The sequence below is a fragment of the Anastrepha obliqua genome, chromosome 3 (genome assembly GCF_027943255.1).
Source record: "Anastrepha obliqua isolate idAnaObli1 chromosome 3, idAnaObli1_1.0, whole genome shotgun sequence".
Taxonomy (NCBI): domain Eukaryota; kingdom Metazoa; phylum Arthropoda; class Insecta; order Diptera; family Tephritidae; genus Anastrepha; species Anastrepha obliqua.
Window position 1 is genome coordinate 60,458,708 of NC_072894.1, and position 22,770 is coordinate 60,481,477.

The window sequence follows — 22,770 nt, forward strand, 5'->3', positions numbered from 1 at the left end:
AGAGGGGAACTTCGGCTGCCACGCCACTTGGGAAATTCAGCCGAATTCGGTACTATCATTTCACATGTATTCGCCTTGCATTTGTCCAATCAGTCGTTGTTCAGATGGCAAGAGAGCACATGAGCGAAGACTGTGCTGTTTTTTTTTCGTGCATCACTAGCACAATCTTATCGCCAGCCGAAATTTGCACGAACTCATATTTGCACACTCGTCCAATCAGTCGTTATTCAGACGGGAACGAAGTGTCATTGGTTGATTTTTGTGTTATATCACCGACACATTCTTCGTTTTTTGTAATCACATCCCAGTGACGTCAGCGCCTCAGCTGATTCGTCGAATTCACTGGGAGCCGAATAACGGTCTGCTAAAGAGCACACCACTGAGAATCTCTTCACCATACCTCACCTAGTCTAATCGTAAAAAAAGTTGAAGGCCAAAATCCCTTCAGGACTCGAAGATGTTTTTCTAAACACCATGAAAATACAACAAACCGTGGAAAGAGGGTTGCCATTTAATCTTACAGCAAAAATTACGAGAAGTAAAGCAATTCCATTATTCGATACAAATGATAAAATTGATTACACAGGCCGACAAAATTGTGAGGCAAGAAAGTATGGAATACTTTTACAAATATTTAGACACTATTTTTTTTTGTCAGTATGCCAAATTCGGTGATACTAAGAAATTGAATAGCTTCGAGAATATACTAAATTCCACTTACAATTTCTCGAAGGAAAATAAAGATTCTGTTAAGCTCCAAAATAAATTTCTTAGCAGTGTTACATTATTTTCAGATATTGTGATGCTCCGCTGTCTCAATTACATACCAAAAAAAATATATTTTTTTTTAATTTTTAGGTTGAAATATCTGCAGAGCTTAACTTTATGCGATTATGCCTAGGCCAGATTCGCATAAAGCACTTCAAACTCTGTCGTTGAAGTATTGCATGGTTCTGCAAATCCATCAAATTTTGTCGTCTTATACTTTCGATATTTCACTCTTTCCTATTTTTCAAGTCTCACACTTACTGTGAAAAATATTTAAATTTGCTTTAACGTTTTTAGCGAATTTCTATTTTGGTTTACATATTCATAAGAAAGTGTTACCTTTTTTCAGTTTAAAACTAATATATCTACGTATGATTTCTCTTTTTAGATAAATTATTTTATATTTATTAATTTATCTGTTTTTCTTATACACGTGAGCATAACAGCTGTAAGGCATAAAATAATCTAGATAGATATTCAAATATGTACATATATCAAGAAGAAGAAGATAGGTACATATATGTACAAAATGCTCAGAGTATTGAGAGAAGCCGGTTATCGATGCTGTTCGTCCGTCCGTGTGCACAATAACTCCAATAAAAATTAATTCTCTCATTGTCCATGTGTTTGTTTGATTCCAAAAATTAGCAGCCTGAACAAATTGAATTTTTCTAAAATGTGCGTTAGTATATAAAGTTGGGTCAGGTCCGATTTTATCACCTCCCTACTTGTTAAATATTCTGTCTTTAAATGGATAATCATGCCTCAGTTTCAAACTGATGTACATTTCACTTCAATACAGCATGTTACGAAAACCTTGCCTGCAAGCACTACACGTATAACTGCCACATAGGCAGCTCGAATATCTGGTACTAAGGTGATATGCCATTTGAGCAAATCTCAAAGTGATGAGTTAACTACCTGTGCTGATGAGTATGTTCGTTTTTAGTGTTAATAATAATGAGCTCGTTCATTAAGATACTAGTCCATTGATTTCAACGACGGCTATTTATTGTTGGCAAGTCTTAAAAATATTGATGAATACATAAGTAAGATTTTGCTGGTGAAGAGAATAAATTACTTCTACTACGAGTATTACAACTCACGCTTACTGTTAATCTAGCGTTAATTCTTTCGCTTTTAGCCGTATATGCCAGACGGTAAATGTTTTTTGCAAAATGAGAAATGCATTTGCCGATGGGTAGAACAGTGAAAACTTGCATTAACTTGCACTGTTATTTAGTCGTATAGAGTGAAGCTTCGATAATTCGAATTTAAAGCTAAATTATGCAAAGCTTCTGACTTCGCCACTACTAAGCCTAGATGCGTTACAAGTTAGTTTTTTTCTAACTACCAGTTAACCAAGCTATGAATGCACTTTTATCTCCATTGCAAATTGCGTAATTCTCTTTCGAAACATAGGCACGGAATCACGTAAGCTACTTTATTCTATAGAAAATTTTGTATTTAAAACTACGAGCAGCTGCAGAAGTTGAAACGTATCATCAATTACTAAATACATTTGAAACATTTTATAGAATATTGTTTTCTCTTGGTGATTTAACCCTAAAAGTTGTATCACATTTGTGCGAACAAAAAGCTTAATTACGCAAATACTACGTGCAATAATCAAATCACTATATTTCAGTATTTTAGTTTGGATATATAAAGAGCCTTTCAAAAGAGAGCCTAGATGCAGCTTTAATATAAAATGTATACAAATTTAGATTCTTTCAGGTTTGATTATTCTTATTGAAAATATGGGTTTTAAAAATTGTACGTGGAAAATAACATCATCTAAATGTCCACGATGAGCGCGTCTACAAGGGTGAAAAATCAGCATCACGGTCAACTAACCAATTCATGAAATTTCCGCATCAATAATGATCCGCTGGTTTAAATTCTTGTTCTAATTGAATTTTTTAAGGAGAAAAATACAAATCCGTATGTAAAATCTGCCAATGGGTCGATTCATGAATGCCTAATTCTTGAAAACGTCGAGATATCGATGTTGAACGTCCAGTTTTCGAAAGGACTGGCAGCTTTTTCTAAACTTGGCAGAACCAGTTTCTTGAAATCTTTCCAACAACCTTTGTATTCCCAACTCATTTGGCTATTACCATATTTCTATAAAAAATAAAAAAAAGTTTCAATAATTTTAGCGCATTTTTCTATCATGTAAAATTGTACATCTGACATGGAAAATGTACCCTTTAGGAATAATTCCCTACTGACATCTAGGCGTCTCTTTTGAAAGACCCGTTAATATTTTTTGCAATAATTATTTAAAATATACTACTGAGTTGTTTCGGGAGTCGCGACTATCCGATCATGCTTGCGAAAGGGATAAAACGACGATGAATAGAGTTAAAAAAGAAGATAAAAAATAAATTTCAAACCTCTGAAGAGCTGATAACAACATCATATCATCTTCTAAAAAGCAGACAACAGTAAGTTTTATTGGTCTGGTTAAATTTTAATGTATAGATCTAACCTAATCGTGAAAAATTGTTCGGCCGCCGTACCCAAGTGAGTTGGTCCGTGAATACCATTCGAAATTCAGAGAGAACGTAGGTTCGAATCTCGGTGAAACACCAAAATGAAGAAAGAGTTTTTTCTAGTAGCGGTTGCCCCTTGGCAGGCAATGACAAACCTCCGAGTATATTTCTGCCGCGAAAAAGCTCCTCATAAAAATATCTGCCGTTCAGAGTGCGCTTGAAACTGTAGGTCCCTCCATTTGTGGAACAACATAAGACGCACACCACAAATAGGACGAGGAGCTCGGCAAAACACTCAGAAAGGGTGTTCGCGCCAATTATAAGTCGCATATTGAATGCATACATAAATAAATATAGAGAGCCAAATAATCACCGTACTTTTTTATTAGTTGCATCTTCTACTGCCTGACAAAATTAAAGTAGTCGGGAATCGTACATTTATTTATGGAATAAAATCCCTTCACTCGAATTCGATTCAAACGTGTACAAATACTCATGTTACTGTTTCGAAATGTTATAGATCTTTCAATCGACATTTGGAGTGAATGTTTTGCTGTTAAATCTTTTAAGCACTGTCGAAACTACTCGTATATATTTAACGGTATGCCTTGATTAAGAGTAGGGCAAAGCATTCGGCAACTAATTGCCATTCTTGAATCAAAGAGTTCTCAGCGAGCTCAAGAAAAATTAATTTCGGTAACAAAAAAGGCCTTTACGGGCTTCTAAAGGCTACTTGGCAAGCGTGCTATCATAGCGTTTATTTAGAAATGTACATATGTGTATATACTGGCATGTATTTGTATATAATCAACAAGTTCCCATTGCAAGAATCTTCTCTAATGTTGGGTTACCTTAGATTGACTGCTCTTACAAATGTTCATTCGGTGCCCTAAAATGTTCTGGAAAGATTTTCTCAGTTCTATCGAAACACGTTCTAAAATTATCCGCATCTTTTAGAAGTCATTTTTCAAGAAGTGATTCCCCAGAAATCAGAATTATCTCATCATTTCTTTGGAGTACGCGGTATTCGCAGAGGAAGCGCTGGATCGGTTCTATATCTACTTAATCTCTAAATCACCTACAGAAATGTTAAGGGATACCATAAAACTGGTGACTATATTACTACTCGCCTTTTCCCATGAATATTCTTATTAGTAGCCGCCCTACAGCAAATCCCGGAACATAGTTTGAATTCTGTTTCAATTAGGGGAATTCCACTATAATCCACTCTATCCACTACATACAAATAGAGTGCTGGACTCTTCCTATTATTGTTTTTGTACGTAGCGTATAATTGCTATGTATGCGGTATGCGAAATATACAGAGAAAACAGCCTCACTTTTTGTTGCCTTTTACGTTTGGGTGAAGAGCTGGTAGCTTAGCAGCAAGAAGAAAAACACAAAAAAAAATTACGGTAAAATCGCGGTCATGCCCAGTGTTAGCAGCGAAAGAAAGCAGTACCAGCACCATTAAGTCAGCCTCTTCATCTTTCGCTGCTGCTGGCCAACAAGAATGAGAATTGAAAAGTATAAACAAGTTTTGCAATGTAAAATTTTGCAGCCTCTACAGTAGAAATTCTACTTTGACAAGCGATTGGAGATATATATGTACATATGTGTGTGTATGTATGTACGTGAAATGAAATGAAATTTGAAATCTGCGAAAACCTTGTACACTGCTTTTGGTAGTGCACGAGTATTTTGGGTAAAGCTGAGTAAAATATTTTTTTATTTCCATTGATTTTAATTATGGTTTTAGGTTATAAGTGCATAGTTATTTATATATACGGATGTACGTATGTATGCTTGAATAGAAGTATAAAAAAATATATGCATATTTTATATCCTTCAGATCCTTTTTTGTGTGTATGAGCATATATTTTTCTAACTTTTTTTGTACATTGATATCTCGAAAACTCAGCCAGTAATCAAAAAACAATATTTAGGTATGTTGTCTAAGCATACAAACAGCAATAAACATCCACAGAATTTAATAAATACATACGCATATAGTAAATTTAGTAATTTATGGTTATTTTAATATAATTCACGTCACACTTCTGTTTGATTTTTAGCTCTTTTCCAAATTTAGCAACTTATTTTTGTTCTTATACTTTTTGACTTCAAAACTATTTTATTATTTAAATTTATTCGACTTATTTTATAACTGAAATCTTTTGCGCATGCGTCATCAAATCACTACTTCACCAATTCCACTTTTTGTTTCCTTTTTTATTTTAATATTTGCCAGTTCTTTCAAATAGCAATGAGCTAGATTTCGGATTTATGCAAATTTTACTACATATATTTTCCTTATTTTTAATTCCTCAGTGTATTTTGTGTTTTCGTCGCCAAAAACATTTTATTTTTGTTACATTTTAATACACTTTTATTTAATTTTTGTAACTTCGCGATTCTTATTTTCTCATTTTCTGCAAAAACTTGATTTTGCCTTTCCACCGTTTTGATTCTTTTTTTATTTGTTTACATCTTTCAAGATTTTTACCTGCTTCTACAAATACACTTTAATATCTTGAATTTTGTTTTTGTCCACACTGCTTTAGTTGTTGCTTCCAATTTGCCTTTCGACCAGCGTTCACGTGAAGCACAACCGCACGCCACGATTCATTCTCAACAAATGTTGGTTAGTCATTCATTGCTGCTTATCTTAATACCAGACGTGACTTGGCTTGACTGTTGAGCGGCGTTCAAGGTGCTCTGTGGTGTGGTGAATTTCAACTCAAAAAAGTGTCTTATGAATACTGGTTTTCATGTGCAAAGTTTTTGTTACTTTTGTTGTGATAAAAAAGAATTGGCGCTAAATTCAATTTTCTATAAAGTGATAATAAACATAGATTGGAACTATCCCGTACTGGTTTTACTGATTTCGGATGGGTTAGCCGATGAAATCCCAGATAGTTCGCGGAAAAGTCAATTTTGGTTTATTTAAGCACTGAATCTCCGAGCATCTTTGACGATCTTATGTATGTTTTCAAATAGTGATACAATTACTCGCTGATAAGAACTTTGGCTCGATTGTACTTATAGAAGTATGATAATATTATATATGAAATAAAACAGACGTCAAATAATTGCGGAAACGTGAGACGAGTTATATCGGTGTAAAAGAAGATTGAGTTAAAAAAAAAGATTTCTTTTAGTTTAAATTTTCAGGGACTTATCAACCACTTGCGATATATTATTAGTATCTCGGATATATTATTGTTCATCCAAATAAAGGTAGTCCAATGGGAGATAAACTAAAGAATAATGCCGATGATGATGAAGTAAGTAAGTGTTCGGACGTCTTTTATATAGAAGACTTCAAACTTAGACTTTATTATATTAAAAGTGAATGGACTATAAAACTGAACATACATTTTCTGAAGGTTCTGAAAATTTTGATGGATAATCTTTTCTAAATGTATAATATTTTTATCTCTTCTGCAAATATTCAGCGGTCTGTTCCGCTTTAAGGCTCAAAGCGAGTTCACAATGGAAGACTGTCACACAAGGGCATTCAACCATATTAGTCTCCTATACGGATATACCTAGTGATTGTGATTATCACCCTCTTATTCTCTGCTTTGAAAGGAATTTCTCAGCCTGGAATGGCTCGAAGAAGATCCATCACCCAACACACCCGTTAAGATCTATACGGACGGATCTAAAATGGATTCTGGTGTAGGATCAGGGTTATATAACGAAGATCTTTTTACCAGTGAATCCTTTAAACTATCATATCTGTGCAGTGATCTTCACGCGCAAATAAATGCTATTCATGAAGCCTCAAGATGGTTAGAGATAAATAGAATATCATCAACAGATATCTGCACTCTATCAGTCAGCTAAGTTACCCTATGTGCTCTGCATACGATCCAGATAACATCAATGAGTGTCTTACATTGTCATCAATCTCTTAATGGGATGGTTAATGGGATGTGCTGAGTTCCAAGCCACATAGACATACCAGGAAACTGTAGAGCTGATCAACTTGCAAGAGAAGGCACCTGTATGTAATTTTACGCCGACACCTCTCACAATTTGTAAGCTTCTTGTTATGGACGCACTAATCAATTCTGCGAAATTGCTAAGCAAACATAGCTTAGGCTAAATTAACGTCTATTCAAGAATATCATAACATTGAATAGACTCCAAATTTGCCCTCATAGGACATTGTCTCATAGGAAATGACGCAAGCAGATTAGGCATTTACAAGTATGGTTTTTGTCGTAGCTGTAGGAATGAAGAGGATTTGGAAACAATTCAACACCTTTTTGCACATGCCCGGCTCTAGCGAGAAGCAGGAACCGATATCTAAGATCCTACTTCTTAATGATTATAAACTCAGGATGGTTCAACGGATCCATTTCGTGGTCTAAGTGGCATCGTTGTCTAACCTGCCTCCGTACATAACATTTTTCTGAATTTTATGTAATAAAATGAAAGTTGCAAGTGGCTACAAAATACCGTTGATTTTTGAAAAATTTTGTGTGGAAGAAAATGGAATTGGGAAATTGTTGCACAAATTTTGAAAAAAAAACGGTGTGTATGGTTTTGTTGTATGATGAACTAAACTAAAAAAAATTTAATAGACACTAAATAAACAAAAGTAAAAAGCCAAAACAGTTCAAATTGTCGCACACTATTTTATTTTTCATGAGTGTATGCATACCAAAAGTCTCAGAATGAAGAGGGGAGTTGATTTAAGCCAGTCTGTAAGTCCGTCTGCGCACGATAGCTCGAGAAAAAATATATGCATATTTCATTGAAACTTGGAACTCTTTGAAACTCTTTGAAACTCCTTAATAAAAGTAAAGCCTATATCGATTAATAACCATGCCCACCTCCCATATAATGGTAATTTTCAAAAAGAAAAAAAAATTGTGACATTCTATTTTAAAAATGCTCCAAAACTAGAGATCCGAAGAAGCATATTTCGCACAACTTCGCATACATTTTGAACTGTCAAATAAAAATCTATTGAATGTATTTTGCAAGTCTGATTAGCGGGAAAATGGCGCAGCTTACGAACTAAATTTAAATTTTACCTAAAGTTTTGTTAAGTGATATTTCAAAAGCAATGCTACCAATAGACATATTTTTACAGATTTGCATGAAACGTATACTCGTATTATTATATTATTAAACAATATATGTATGAAAATTGTAAATGTAATATTTTTTTTTTCAGAAATACTAATTTCTATATTTGATTTGACGTGAAGCATAATCAGCCTGACGTTGTGCGAAGTATGCATAATCAGACCTTAACGCATGCTTTTCTACTGATGAACTCGGCGCTATTGTTAAAAAATGTAAGCGTACGGAAAATATAATGTGTGGGGTGTTCACACTTCGTTCCAAATTATGTACGAAAATGTAGACGTCTACATTTTGAGAAATTTTCTAAAATAAATAAAAAAATATGTATTATCAATTGGAAATTTAGTCAAACATTTGCAATTTTTTCGGACAGAAATGTAAAGGCGCCTTATAAAAAATGGACTGAGACGGAGCAACAAAATTCAATGGATTTTCTATGCGACAATCAGCCTTTGGAAAAACAAAGTTGTAATGTTTATTACTCAGCCTCGGTAGTCAAGCGTAAGTGCACTAGCTTGCCATCCCAGAGGTTGTGGATTCGAATCCCACGTAAAGCACGGTCCTCGCACTTTTCCAAACTTACCTACTTTCCTAGTTTCTATATAAAAAAAAAATAATTCCTCAACCCCAACAACCTTATCTTTCCAATCCTTACTACCGCACAAAAAGTCAGCGCATTGTGATACTTGTTGCATTGTGGCTCCAAAAACAAGCAAAAAAATAAAGAAAAAGACACAGTTACGCACAGCATCAGTGGCGCCAGCAAGAGGAAGCAGGCAATCGCGGTAATAGCGCAGACACACCAAATTTAGCGAAGTCCTCAATCATCTGTGTCATCCTTCTGCCAGAAAAATTTGACACACAGATGGCGCTTCAATCAGTAAGAAGGCGTTGTTCCTAAGCAAAGACAGTAAAGAAGTAAATTAGAGAGTATCCAATGGAAAGCGGTTCGTAACAAAGTGTGGAGTGTGCGGCAAGCGTACATAAGGGCAAAGGGAGCCGAAAGCTCCGCAAGCGCTGGGACTTTCATGGATGGGGAAACTATCCGAGGTTGGTAAAACATATTATATATGAAATCTTTTGTAAGCCTTGCCATATTTTAAAAGCGATAAGATGTAGCTAAACTCATCGATCTCAATACATAGCATCTGACGACATCTTTTGCTATCGAATTGCCCAAGCTCATTTTGTGTCGAATCCTGTGTTGTCGGAATATTAATAAATCTAGTGCAGTTTGGAAGCACAGTCCATTTAACAGTTCTCCTTTTTCACTCGTCGTCGGCGCACGTATCACCGAAATGACAATTTTTTCAGAACATTCAAAGCAGAATTTGAACTATAAACTAAACTACCGAATTGACGGAAAGCAGAAATGTCTGGCAACACAAGTAAAGTTTTGTGGCGATTTTTCGACGGTTGCTAGAAAGTAGTCCTCACATTTTGATGATAAAAATGTCTTAAAACGTAGACGCCTACATTTCCAGACAAAATTTGGAATGAAATGTGAACACTCCAATTGTTCAAGTACCTTTAATTGCATCATTTTAGCTGTATGTTATTTTTTGTTTTTGTTTTGCATTTTGTGTATTTTGTACTGCGAAATAATATAGCACAAATTACATAAAATGCCTGCTTATGTTTTTTCATTTTAGCAAGATTTTATGAAATATAGAACACTTTACAAAAAATCGTATCAGCTTCAAATAAAATCCAAATTATTCATATCTGAACTGCTATTATTTGCTAATAATAACACTAACTTTTTTATCGAACTTTCGAGTTGTTGACCCTTTCAGCTAGTACTCGTTCTCGTATTAGTTTTTAATATAACAAATCAATCCATATAATGAACCCAAAAACAAAAACAAAAAATACGACGCCAGTAAATTTCAGAAATGCGGGTATTACTACGCTCACTTCTGGGTGTATATCGGTAACGACTTAATAAAACTCGCCTAAATTTGGTACACATTTGCTACCAACCTCATTTTAAAGAAAACATTCACCCTCTTAATAAATGCTCAGACCAACTTTCCGTCCGTCCGGCCGCTTAATATTACAAACTAACTAAAATTATCAGTGCCTTTGAGTTGGTTCAATTCCAACATTTAGCATCGAGCAAAAATTAAATTTTATTGAAATGTGTGCAGGTATATAAAGTTTGGTCCGAATTGAATTTAACAATTTCTTAGTTTTTTTTTGTAATGCTGCCCACCCGCCCAGTAGCAGAAGCAAACAGAGGAAGCAACAGTGCTTGGTGTGTGCGCCATGTAAGCCAGACAAGGCTTTAAAATCGCCACATACCTGCCAATCATAATCGTTATATATTTAATCTCATCTATTCTCATATTATATCTATTTGAGGATTTTTCCATATATTTTTATATGTGTATATATTTTAATTTTCTTTTCTCTAGATATATTAGGTTTCATAAGTAAAAAAAATTTCGAAAATCGGTTCTTTATATATTTCTTTCATATTATTTGTAAGTACATTTTTTTAGTTTTGTAAATATCTTGAAAACGTTTAGTTAATCTAAAATGAAGCATTCGTAAAGATATCAAATTTAATTACCTTTAAATTGATATATCATTTTTTTCTTAACGGTGTGCGGGTTCTCCAAAAACATCCAAAAAAGCATGGAATTGGATAGTTTGACTCTTGGGAAAAAGTCACTGAATATCGGTAAGCCAGTGAAATCATGGAATACAATTTTGAAATTTGACAAGAAATGCCCATCTATATATTTTATATATATACATACATATTTACTTATAAATAAATAGTACTTACAGCCTTTTATTGGTTGTTAGCCTGCTAAGTTGTGGTGTGTGTTTTGATGTATTTCCACAGTTCTACGCCGTCCTCCAACGGCAGATGTTTTTAACTGTCCACCCATGGCCTACACTTGGACAAATTTAAATTTCTTCCGTAAAAAAAAATAAACATAATTTTAACACTCTTTCGATTACTATTTCCTTTGCGCATTTGTGACTTAAATACATAACCGTGCCACCCAAATTACGAATTCATTAACCAGTATTTTCTGCACAGCTATTTTTTTTTACTTTATTACAACCAGTTTACGGATTGTTTAGAATGAGCATGTGAAGTAAATAAGCAGATGATGCGAGTAGTCGTCAGAGAGCATGAAATGCATCTCATACGCGTATCACCTTTAATGCTCAGTTTAGTAGCAGATTTAAGTATAGTAACAAAGTATACTTTTGGGCTGGAAACAATGCTTTTAATAGTTTGTTTAAACAAGTAAAAAAGTTTAAGTAAAAACTACAAATATGCTTAGGTAGATGTATTGGTGCGTACGGTATGCCCTCAAATACTTGAGGGTAAAACTAATTAGCTCTTATTTTGAACAAATTTTAATGAATCTTAACCCATTTTTTACACAACATTAATTTAGGTATAACCTATAAAATCATGCAATAAAATTTCATCACCTGTGCTAATCTCCCCGATCCGGGTTCGAAGACGATTGCATGTTCGAATCAAAAGCTCCTTATTCATGTTGACCATAACGATATTGACTGTAACCTTCAAAGAAGATATGATGATATGAAGATGCCCCTTTGGTTTCACGCTTAACTAAGCCCCATACGTAGTAATCCAGGGGAGTAAGGTGTGGGGACTTAAGCGACCATTCTTGTGTCGCCATCGCTTTGTGTAAAGGAACAGAGTCTTCTGGAAGATAAGGGCTGACCCCACGTACAGCATCAATCCATGGTTGCACTTCTGTTTCGTAGGATTCGAACATAACCATCTGTCATTCGAATCGTTTCTATTGTGGGTCTTTGGTCTCGGCCAAAATTGGTTTAGTCGAAAAAACCATAGCATCTCAGGCGTTTCAGGGCATTTAATTTTGTTTAGAGAGCGGATTCATTCTGGAGATATTCATGGACGACTAGACGGATAAGACCCTCAGAAGCATTCTACTACCTCGCAAGCGTCCTCATTGCCGCTAGATGCTTCCAATTTACGGCGAACCTATGAACAAATAAAGGGGGGAATCAAGAAAATTGAAGATTTTTAAATCGGTGTGATTTGCAAATATAGCTATGATAATTGCAAGTCTCTTCATTTATTGAGTTAAGTTGTAGTCCTGTATGTCTGAAATGAAAAGTGAAAAGAAAAAATAATGGTTTCGGGAAGTTATATCCACATATTTGTATGCCCTCAACTACCGTATGCACCCTGAATTTGGTAACAAAGGTGCTGCCACAGAGTGCGAAGAAATTGTTGAACAGGTTGAATTCCAGCTAACGAGGCTTCATTGAAAACCGGAAAGACGGCAGATATCGGTATAGAAGAGCTGAATCCTTTATCTAAAACAACAAAATCATTTAAAAGACATCTCACGAAGTCGATTAGACTAAAAATAAGGTAATCTCGTGTCATTAAATCGGGCCAAAGTGTATTACTCTAATACAAATCTTCATATTTTATGTTTAGAGATCTTCAATCGCCCACTGTCCACTTTCTGGCCATATATTTGCAGGTCTTACTTACCAATCTTGATACAAAGCAGCTTAGCGAAGTCAACTGGTTGTTTTTCTCCTTGACACTGGCAAGATTATAAGAAATTTTGTGCCAATAAAGAGGAGTAATAGAGGATCCTATGGTAAATATCATCCGGGCTACTTACGAGATAAAACCCTCAACCATTAATATTTGTCATAAGAATAAAATTGTGTTCTATAAATAATAAGAGTGCTTTTTTTGCTTGACAGGGCGGGGCAATTGATTTCATCTCAATTAAAGTTGTCAGCACTCGCTGACACACAAACACATAAAACTCCAGTCGGTTTGAATCTTGGGAATTGGACAGTTATCGTGTCAAGCAGCCTTGTGCGACTGTTGGGGACATTGTTAGAGGATGCAATTACCACGGTCAAAATGTTTGTCTGCCCCGGGATTCAAAATGGTTTTCTATGTTTAGCGAGTTGAGAATGTTCTTCAGTTATTCGAATTTTCAGATTACTTCTTTGACCAGTAAGTTCGTCCATTTTGCTTGTTTATATCCTGTCCATTTACAAATGGGACTTATGGTAAGCATTGAATTCGACAGCTCCTCACTTTGGGCCACGCAAAGCTATTATTTAACTTCATCTTGAGCCGATATCACATCACGCACTTTCTACACTTTGCATAGCTACAGCCCGAGGTAATTTTTCATATTTCACATACACATCTGACTCAGCCAACGATGCCGCTGGATCTTTATTCGCTGCGCTATGTCTATATCGTCGTAAAGCTCATATAACTCATCGCCATGTTTCCATCGCCTTCGATACTCGCCGCCGCTAACGTGCAAAGGTCCAAAAATTGTCCGCATACTCTTTCTCTCAAACACTCTCATCGTCCAACCTTCTGCGCTATTCGATAGGACGGGTATAATGAGAGCCTTATAGTGTTACTTTTGTTCGTTCAGAGAAAACGTTTTTATTACACTCGAGGATATGGGCGAAGTACTACCAACGGTTCAAAAGCTATTAAAAACTGTTCTCTTAAAAACACTAAAAATTTTAATTTAACTTATCTCTTTATTTTCAATAAGTCCCACATATGAAACATGTAATTGAAATATAATAATAAAAAATATAAATAGATTTCATAAGTTTTAACGAAAATATTATCATTTACAAACTAGAGCTAACAAAGTCATAAATAAGTGATTTCTTTCCAAGACTTAAATACTTATAATTTTAAAACATTAAACTTGAGTAATCAAAATCATTTTTGTTGAACTCATAGAAACGATCTCCCATTTAACGGCAATATTGGTTAAAAATACTCTAGTAATTATTAAGCACCAACATTCAGCGCCTTATGATCTTATCTCGCCCCCTCTGCTCACCTACAACGCGTCGTCTACTTGAAATTTTATCAAATCCTCTACAGGAAAGCGAAAGAGTGAAGCAGCTTGCGCCTCCGACGCCATCTGGTCGATATTCGCGGATGACTCATTGTAACGTTGGAAGTTACTGCGTGGCAATCCCTCGTTGCGATCGTAACGCTTAGCATTCTCCGCCGCGTCCAATTTATTGCCCACCAAAGCCGCGGCGTGGGGTAGATCAGTGACTTCCGCTGCTACAATAGGATGCTCAAAATCGACCAGTCCTTCCGGCTCAGAGCTGTCACTACGCGAGACCGGCTGTTCGGGCGAATTTGTTGAATTGGAATTGTGCGCCTGATGATGCGGTTCAAGCGGCGATAGTGACTCCCTTTCTTCCATGATAATATGACGATTCATATTTTGAGCCGCATTATAAAACGGATTGTTCGATGTTGGTGCTGGCAGTACATTCTGTTTGTGTTTGGGGAAAACATTTAAATGGACTAATATTTGATTTTGATTTGCTTTGGCACCTGGTGGGCCGCTAGCACTCACACTATTTGCACTGCTGATGTGTGCTATATCCAGTGGCATAAACGGTGTCTGGAATTGAGACTTCGACATTTGTTCGGGGAAAACCGCTTGCATATTGCTCGATTGTGGTACATGCGATTGCAATTGGGGCTGAGTGGATGTGGTTGGGAATCTAAATGGAGCGAAAGATGATTGATCGTATGTGTGATGAAAGCCATAGGCTGCCGTTGAAGGAATCACGGGCATGGTGTAGTAGTCGAGAAAAGGATTACGTACTATATGGGGTCGACGTGTCGATGAAGCGTGTTTGACTTCATCATAGGTAAAGTCAGTTGGCTTGAAATTTTTTGTAGGTGGCATTACCGGATAGATATCGAGGTTTACTTTGAAGGGCACGCGTGTCATTTTCGTCTTTTGCACCCCGCTAATATCCAGCATGGGCTGATAGCTTGCCATGAATGGGTCTGTTATGAATGGGCGCTGATTACTGAACTGTTGTAGCATTATATTAGTATTCAGGTTGGGTTGATTCTGCTTGCTTTTCGATTTATTTTTAGAGCGATTACTTTGCAATTGCTGATGTAACGCGAGCAGATTAACCTCGTTTGGTGAGCGTGGCTTAAATGGATAAATCTGATCCATGGCAATGCGTTGCTGATAGGGCGCATGTGGCATCATATTCACTATGGGTCCTGGATATGGTTTCAACATTTGCAGATTCATTGGCATTGACATGGGTATAGCGAACTGCATCTGCTTCTTATTCCTTTTGCCACGGAAGAAGTTCGCGATGCCACTAGATTTCAGATTCTTTAAAGTCCCAGCTATATGTAACCCTGTCGGCATCATTACCATCGGCGGCACTTTGCTCGCGCCACCTCCCAATTGCAATCGGTGTAGTATGTCTTGGATATTATTCACATCGCCGCGCTCCTCCTCGGCTTTCTTAAATTCCTGCGGCAGCGGACCCTCGTGTGGAAAGTGAAACGGTTTCGGTTTCTCCTCATTTCTAAATGTCGAGTTGAGCGGTATATCCAAGTACTGACGTCTACTGAGCATCATCGAAGGTTGGCGTGACGTGAGACGCGGTGGGCGTGGTATCTGATCACGTAGATCACTACGCACTGGCGTCATTGTCGATGAACGTCGCGGCAATTGTTCATACAGATGCAACGATTGTCGCTGACGTGCTTCTGCAAAATTTGTGGTTGGCTGGTAGTCACTGTCAGTTGCGCTAGACTTTCCTTCACCCATGCTGAAAATGCCGCCGCCGCCACCACCGACGAACGGTGGCGGTTGAGGTCGTCTCGCTTTCGTGCGCCATGTTCCATAAATGGGTTGCTCATACACCGAATTACTGCTGCTAACAGGCTCCCCACCAACACCAACATCAGCACGCTCTAGTAAATACGCCGTTTCAGCGCGTTCGCTAGCGTGCAACTTTTCCTCAGGCTCGTATTGTTGTTGATTGGCTTGCTGATGCAGCTGCTGCTGTTGCTGTTGTTGGTATTGCTGTAATTGTTGTTGCTGCTGCAATTGCGCTTGTGCACGCATCTCCTCCAAGCCGTCGATTTTGATGTGATTTGGTGTTCTCAGTGGCCGCGAACGCGGTTGAATAGCATGTGTTGTTGGCAACTCTGTGCGCAGCTGCACTTCTTGGCCATCAATCTGCACAATGGTTGGCAGTGTCGTATCTTGGCTTGTGGGATTATAGCTTTGTATATTTCGGGTGCGCAAAGCAGCTGTTTGATTCTGATAATACTCCGCTGTAGACGCGACCTTCACTATCATTAGCGACATCTGCGGTTGGAAAAAATAGCATGAAAACATTAGGATATATTTTTTTACTTTATCTAAATTTTTGTATACCTTAAAAAAACGTTTTTTATTATGAAAAATAATATATAATAATAATAAAAAAAATGTATAATAACTTTTCTAAATACGATGTGCGTTTTAGCCGTTAGGGGTTCCTTGGCTCGACCAATTCAATTTTATAATACCTTCGATGTATTTTTAATATAATGATGTATAATACCAACTTTGTTTTTTTTTTTTAATTGCCCGTGTTTGGGGGGTGGACCGATTTCACCCAATATGGAATATTAAAGTACTAAAGTTGTATAGTATTTGGAACTATAATAAGTTGCAGAATAAAGATTTTATTTAAAAGTCAGTTACTCTATTGCTTGAACTGTGTTTGCCACAATACGTTTAATACTTTTTTCCAAAACATGCGGCAAGGGTATATTCTTCAAAATATCGATAAAGGATACAATTCCTAAGTTTCTGGAGCATACAACACCGAATGGAAAAGTCCAGGGGATTACAATCATATGAGCTCAGGCCATCCTTGAGAACAGAATCAAATAAAATTTTGTTTACACCAGCCTTGAACAGTTTTTACGGTTTCCGCATATTCAGAATCTTAGCCGTGAAATTACTCTGCAGCACTTCTTTCTAATAGTATTTTGCGACAATTGTTAACCCTTTGCCAATGAAAAACAGAGATAAGAGAACTTTTCGAGATATAGCACTCAAATCAAAGCAGATGAAGACTTTTAGTATATTGGAATATGTTTCTTGCCAATGCGAATTTTACAGTTATGTACATTGCCAATACCTGTCTTAAGGTAAAGGTATGCTATGCCCAGCCAAACTGAAACTTTCACATAGCTTTTCTCAGGTACCGCATATGCTAAGGTACTGAAATTTCATACAATTATATAAATTAAGAATGCGGTAATTAAGGCAAAAAGCATTAGGTATGAGTCAATGGAAATTTTCAAATCTTAAAACCATGTTTATGGATGGCTACCAGGGTTTGAAACATGGCATATTTTATCACTCTTTCTCATGCTAACCGGCGGCAGTTGGACACACCAAGTGAAGCGAAGACCTACCTAATATTTTAAACGCAGAGGAGGCCTTCCTCTGCTCCCACCAGCTGGTACCGCATCAAATACTTTCGGAGCCGGAGCGTTTGTATCCATTCGGGCGACATGGCCCAGCCAACGTGCCTGCGCTACGTCCATATCATCATACAGCGATACTATAGTAGTACATGTAAATAGTGTACTCTATATTTTATATAGTAAAAGTAGCAAATTTGCATACATACGAGTACGTATTATGAAATTAATACCATCTGGAAAATAATGAAATTTACTACAACAAGCAATTACTTAGAAAACATAAAATTGTTGTTATCGCATAGCTATCGTAAATCTTTACATATCTAGGTGACCTTTGCATATTATGCGCCTACAAATAGGCAGCGAAAGAAGAATGGAAGATATAGAGCGTGTTTCCCTGTGTTATCCAGCTCAATAGCCTGACCAATTGCCAATGGAACTATCACCATAAGCTTCAATTATGGAAGTAGAAACATAAATACGGAGAAGCAGAAACATAGCAATTTGTAGAATTCTCCATTAAATTGTTGTCGAAAATGTCTTTGGAGTACTTAAAACAAGATTTAGACAGTTACTTCATTGCAAGGAAAATGCAGACTTTGACACAATCGTTAAAATAATTTTATGTGGACGTATTCTACACAGCATTTGCTGTTTTTAACGTGATAGCATTGAAGACGGAATATTAATAAATGACAAAGGGCCGCTAGGTAAAGCATGTTCTCAGGTAAACGATACCCCAACTGACGTTTCGCGTTTTTCAAGAACTAATCAATTAAAATGTTATCAATTTGCCGTAAAAGACTTCATTCGATATGAAAGTTTTCTCTGAAATAAAAGCTTTCCGTGGCCGAATGGTTTGATGCGTGATTACCATTCGGAATTCAGAGAGAGAACGTCGGTTCAAATCTCGGCGAAAGATCTCGGTCGCCCCTCAGCAGGCAATGGCAAGCCTCCGAGTGTATTTCTGCCATCAAAAAGCTCCTCATAAAAAATATAACTATAGGTCCCTCCATTTGTGGAACAATATCAAGACGCACACCATAAATAGGAGGAGGAGCTCGGACAAACACCCAAAAAGGGTGTACGCGCCAATTATACCTATAGGTAGATATAAATATATATATAACTTTGTGTTTATGTCGAAAGCGTTCGAAAAATTAATCATGAAATTTGGTTTTTCAATAAATTTCTACTAAATAAATAAAAAAAAATGTTTTAAGTGATGGAAATCTTTATTTTAACCATTACGCGCTCCATTTCTTGTGTATTTGTATACTGCAGCTGTCTAGTTTAATATGATTGACGTACGGCGCAGTTTCCAAAAATTATAAACCTTCCGATAGGATGATTAGTTTTGCACCACCTTGTATATATTCACTTGTCAGTGCTACGAATTATCAAAGGCTGTGCTGCTAAATTAAAGACGAAAAACAAAACGGGACGAACGGATCGTGAATTGAATCAGATCTCTATTGGAGTCACATCGTTGTTGTCGCAGTTACATGGATAAATTTTTATCCGGATCTCTATCATTCACCATTAGAACACAGTCGCAGATTTACAAAAATAACTTGGAATACTGGAAATTGAAACGCTCCCTGCAAGATTTTTACTATTTTTACTTGTAATCTTCTAAGTTTATTGAAGGCGCTTTTAATATTTTTTTTTTTTAACTCTAATCGGTAATTTAATGCATATGAATTAAAAGAGCCCAAAAAGCAGCAAATTAAAATAGTCTGAGGTATAGTAAACACAACGATTGAGAGAATTTAAGTTTTTTGATGATCTCGTAACGCATAGGTGTTTTCATTGCAGAAACATAGTCGGAGGTGGCTACATCGCCTGCCGAGGGGTGACGGCCTTACAAAAACCCTTTTTCCATCATCCATACTACTTACTAGCTTCTTAATTCTTTTACATCCTCTTTTCAACAGCCTGTATAACTGGGTTGAAATAAAAAAGGTATATTATTATGTTGGGGTATGGCCTGCATGGTAGAACTACTTACGCCCGACTGAGGTATAATTTACTGTAAAATATTTGGATCCTACAGAAGTGAAAAGAAAGCGCAACCTCTAATCTTTTATATCCTAATATAATATAACTTCACAATCATCCTAGTGTCATCTTTAGACTCAGTAATGGGTGTCCTATCTAACATTTCATAACAATATCAGCTTTACACTTGAAGACCATATATTCTTTCTATGCAAAAAAATTTCGCCAAAGCCGGCCATTCGCACAAGATGTTATGCGACGTATCAACGTTCGCCATCCGGTGCAGATGTGAACGCAGTTCGTTACGAGTGCTGGGATAACTTGGGAGCGAGCTTCACTTGACTCCGACGGTTCAATCTATTTTTACTAAGAGAGTATTCAAAAAGTTTTGCTTTTGTTGAGGTCACCCAAACCTTGTTCTCAGTACTCATTAATTTGCTTCCTCGGTATAAGTATACCAGCTAAAACTAGAAACTAGGAACTAGTTCCGGTTCTCGGAGAACACCGAATGAACCTCCTCTTTGCAGCTCAAGGGCAACCTGGGTTTCTACAATCTCAAAGTTTCTATAATTTTTTGGTTTAAGTATGTACAAGTACGAAGTGGTGCAAAATTAATCACACTTTAGGAAGATTTATAATTTTTGCAAATGGCGTACGTCAATCATATTTGAGACTTGCAAATTAGACAGCTGCAGTATACTCGTACGAACAGACAAGCAATGGAGCGAGTAAAGGTCAAAATAAAGGTTTCCATCACTCGAAATCATTTTTTTTATTTAATTAGTAAAGTAATTCTTTAAAAAAATGCGTGTTTGACGTCCTTTAAATAAAGAGTGTAGGAATCTAAATGAATGTGACGTGCAAAGCCTGTTTACACTCTTCAAAGCTGTCACTTGATATGATAGCTCAAAATAAGCCAAGTAGTCCCAGACAATGCTTTGCTACGTTAAATGTCTCTACGAAACTTGTAGTACAAAACGAAAGTACTTAAGAGGAAGTAGGATTTCATTTAGAAGTACATAGGTTTCAAATTTTTCTTATTTTAATCTGCTTCAAGCTTAAACTTTTCTGAAACTATTGTAGGATATAAATATTAATTTTTGTTTTAATAAAAGACTTACAAATATTATGCACATAAGTAACATTCCGATAATCCACGTGAATACGCCCACATTTACAAAATTACGCTGCTTCAGCAATTCCTCTTTGAAGGTATCCAATTTTGCATATGGTATAAGGTCCTTGAAAAACATTTTCTCAATATCCCGGTTGCTATACCCCCAACCACAGCTCATTCACTAAAATTAATTCAACCGTAATTCAATAATTCACAGCCAAAAATGTACGACTTCTGAAACATTGCGAACACAAAACACAACTGTGTGGAAAATTGCGCTGAAAAAGCGTTAAGACTGTAGCGATTAAAAGGAAAGTTCCACCAAATCGGCACTGCTCGCGTTTCAATGTCTGCTCACACGCATCTAGCATAAATAAATGCATAAACACTTAGGCACATACACATATGTGTGTGTGCATGTGTGTTTAGTCAAATAGTGATCGCTATAATTGCAGCTGGAAAAATGGTAGTTAGAAGGTGTTGTTGTGAAGCAGTTAAGTGCCTACCTCCGCACTTGTTCACAAATTAAATGTATTCTTTGTATATATGTATGCATGTATGTATGTACACCTACTCCTACATGTCCCTATGTATGTGTAAGTAAACACTTAAATTCATAACTTGATTTCATGGTTAATCTCAATCAACGAATGCAATAATTATTCCTATAAGTAAATAAAATGTTACAACAACCAAATTACTCAAAAACATTGTTACTGTTGCATATGGCAGGCAGTGTAAATGATCGTATTTATTAATTTCTTGGCGCACACTTGAAATAAAAATTAGAAACCGTAAAATTGCAGAAAGGCCCATTCGCACCGGCTTCTTCATTTACTTTTTCATTTTTAGCAATGGCAAAGACGCTTACACAAAATACAGCCATTAACTAAAACTAAACAGTGAAAATTTTACACCCAAGGAAATTATGCCTGCAGTTACGGATATAAAAATTGGAACAGGTTGTAAGCTTGCTCAAAATAAATCACCTTATCTGAAGACTTACAATTATTGGAAATGGCGTCATACCTCAATCATATTTGACACTGGTGTACTAGACAGCTGCAGACAAGCAATCGAGCCCGTAAAGACCAAGATAAAGATCTCCATCAATCAAAATCATTAACTTATTTAGTAGAAAGTTATTAAACAACAAAATTGGATGATTGTGTATTTATGAGTTTATAGGAAATAAAGTTTAAATGAAATAAGTAACGCTATCTAAAATTCATCATATAAAATAAATCATCACCATACAACTCAGATCGAATCTTTGCCTCCTGCTTCTTGGTCTTGTACTCGTATCACTAGGTTTTGCCTCCTATGCAACATAGTAGGTTTCGTTTACACAGATGATATAGCCGGCTCATGTTAATAGCTTGATTTTTATAACCAAGTCATAAATCACCATATTGGGTATTCATAAAGATTTATGAGCTTATGGCAGTCTCAAAAATTTGTTATCATAATCCTTTCAAATCATCTATATTTCATAAGTCAAAAGGACAAAAAAATGTAACTATTCTGATTAAAACGAGATGTCATAATTGGGCGGAAAACCCAGTGAGCGGTAAAGCCCCAAGTATGTTCGACGTAGCCTTAAACAAGATAATAGGCAAATAAGCCGACCCCAAATGGCAAATAGTTTTTTATAAGTAGCTTTTTATGACAAAAATACACTCGGAGGTTTGCCTAGCGGTCGGCAAGCTATTAGAATAATATATGTCAATAATTACCAGGCAGTATTGCTCCCATCGATTTAAGAGCGATATACTAAAAAATGGGCTTATATTCAAAAACGATTTGGCGGCCTATTATCATGCCAAAATGTTACGTTTAATATAATATAATGTTGTTATACAATTTAATCATAACTAATTACCAAAAAAATAATTTTGAGTGATCGAAATCTTTATTTTGTCATTTTAGTTATTAATTTAATTGTGATTAATTTTGCACCAGCGTATACATGAAAAATT

General features: G+C 36.2%; 2 protein-coding genes across 3 annotated transcripts in view; both read right to left on the minus strand.

Moving 5' to 3' along the window:
- The window catches only part of LOC129240722 (cadherin-23-like), a 56,405-nt gene extending 50,517 nt beyond the window's left edge, over positions 1-5,888 (minus strand). The window contains exon 1 of one of the 2 annotated variants that reach the window (XM_054876692.1): positions 5,773-5,888. The gene's annotated coding sequence lies outside the window, so the exon portion shown is untranslated. Of the gene's footprint in view, positions 1-4,900; positions 4,960-5,772 lie in introns of those variants that run through there. The other variant, XM_054876693.1, reaches the window with a different exon arrangement.
- Positions 5,889-14,245: 8,357 nt separating this feature from the next.
- LOC129240529 (uncharacterized) lies at positions 14,246-20,927 on the minus strand. Its single transcript, XM_054876389.1, has 2 exons — positions 20,796-20,927; positions 14,246-16,558 (listed from the first exon to the last, which is right to left on the minus strand). The coding sequence occupies exons 1-2, from the start codon at positions 20,925-20,927 to the stop codon at positions 14,246-14,248; spliced, it is 2,445 nt and encodes an 814-aa protein (XP_054732364.1).
- Positions 20,928-22,770: the final 1,843 nt, after the last annotated feature.

Bases quoted from the DNA above. Each gene is read 5' to 3' on its own strand.
- LOC129240529 (XM_054876389.1), bottom strand. From the start codon at position 20,927: ATGTTTTTCAAGGACCTTATACCATATGCAAAATTGGATACCTTCAAA. The intron at 16,559-20,795 runs GTAAGTCTTTTA...TTCCAACCGCAG, and splicing joins TACTTATGTGCATAATATTT to ATGTCGCTAATGATAGTGAA.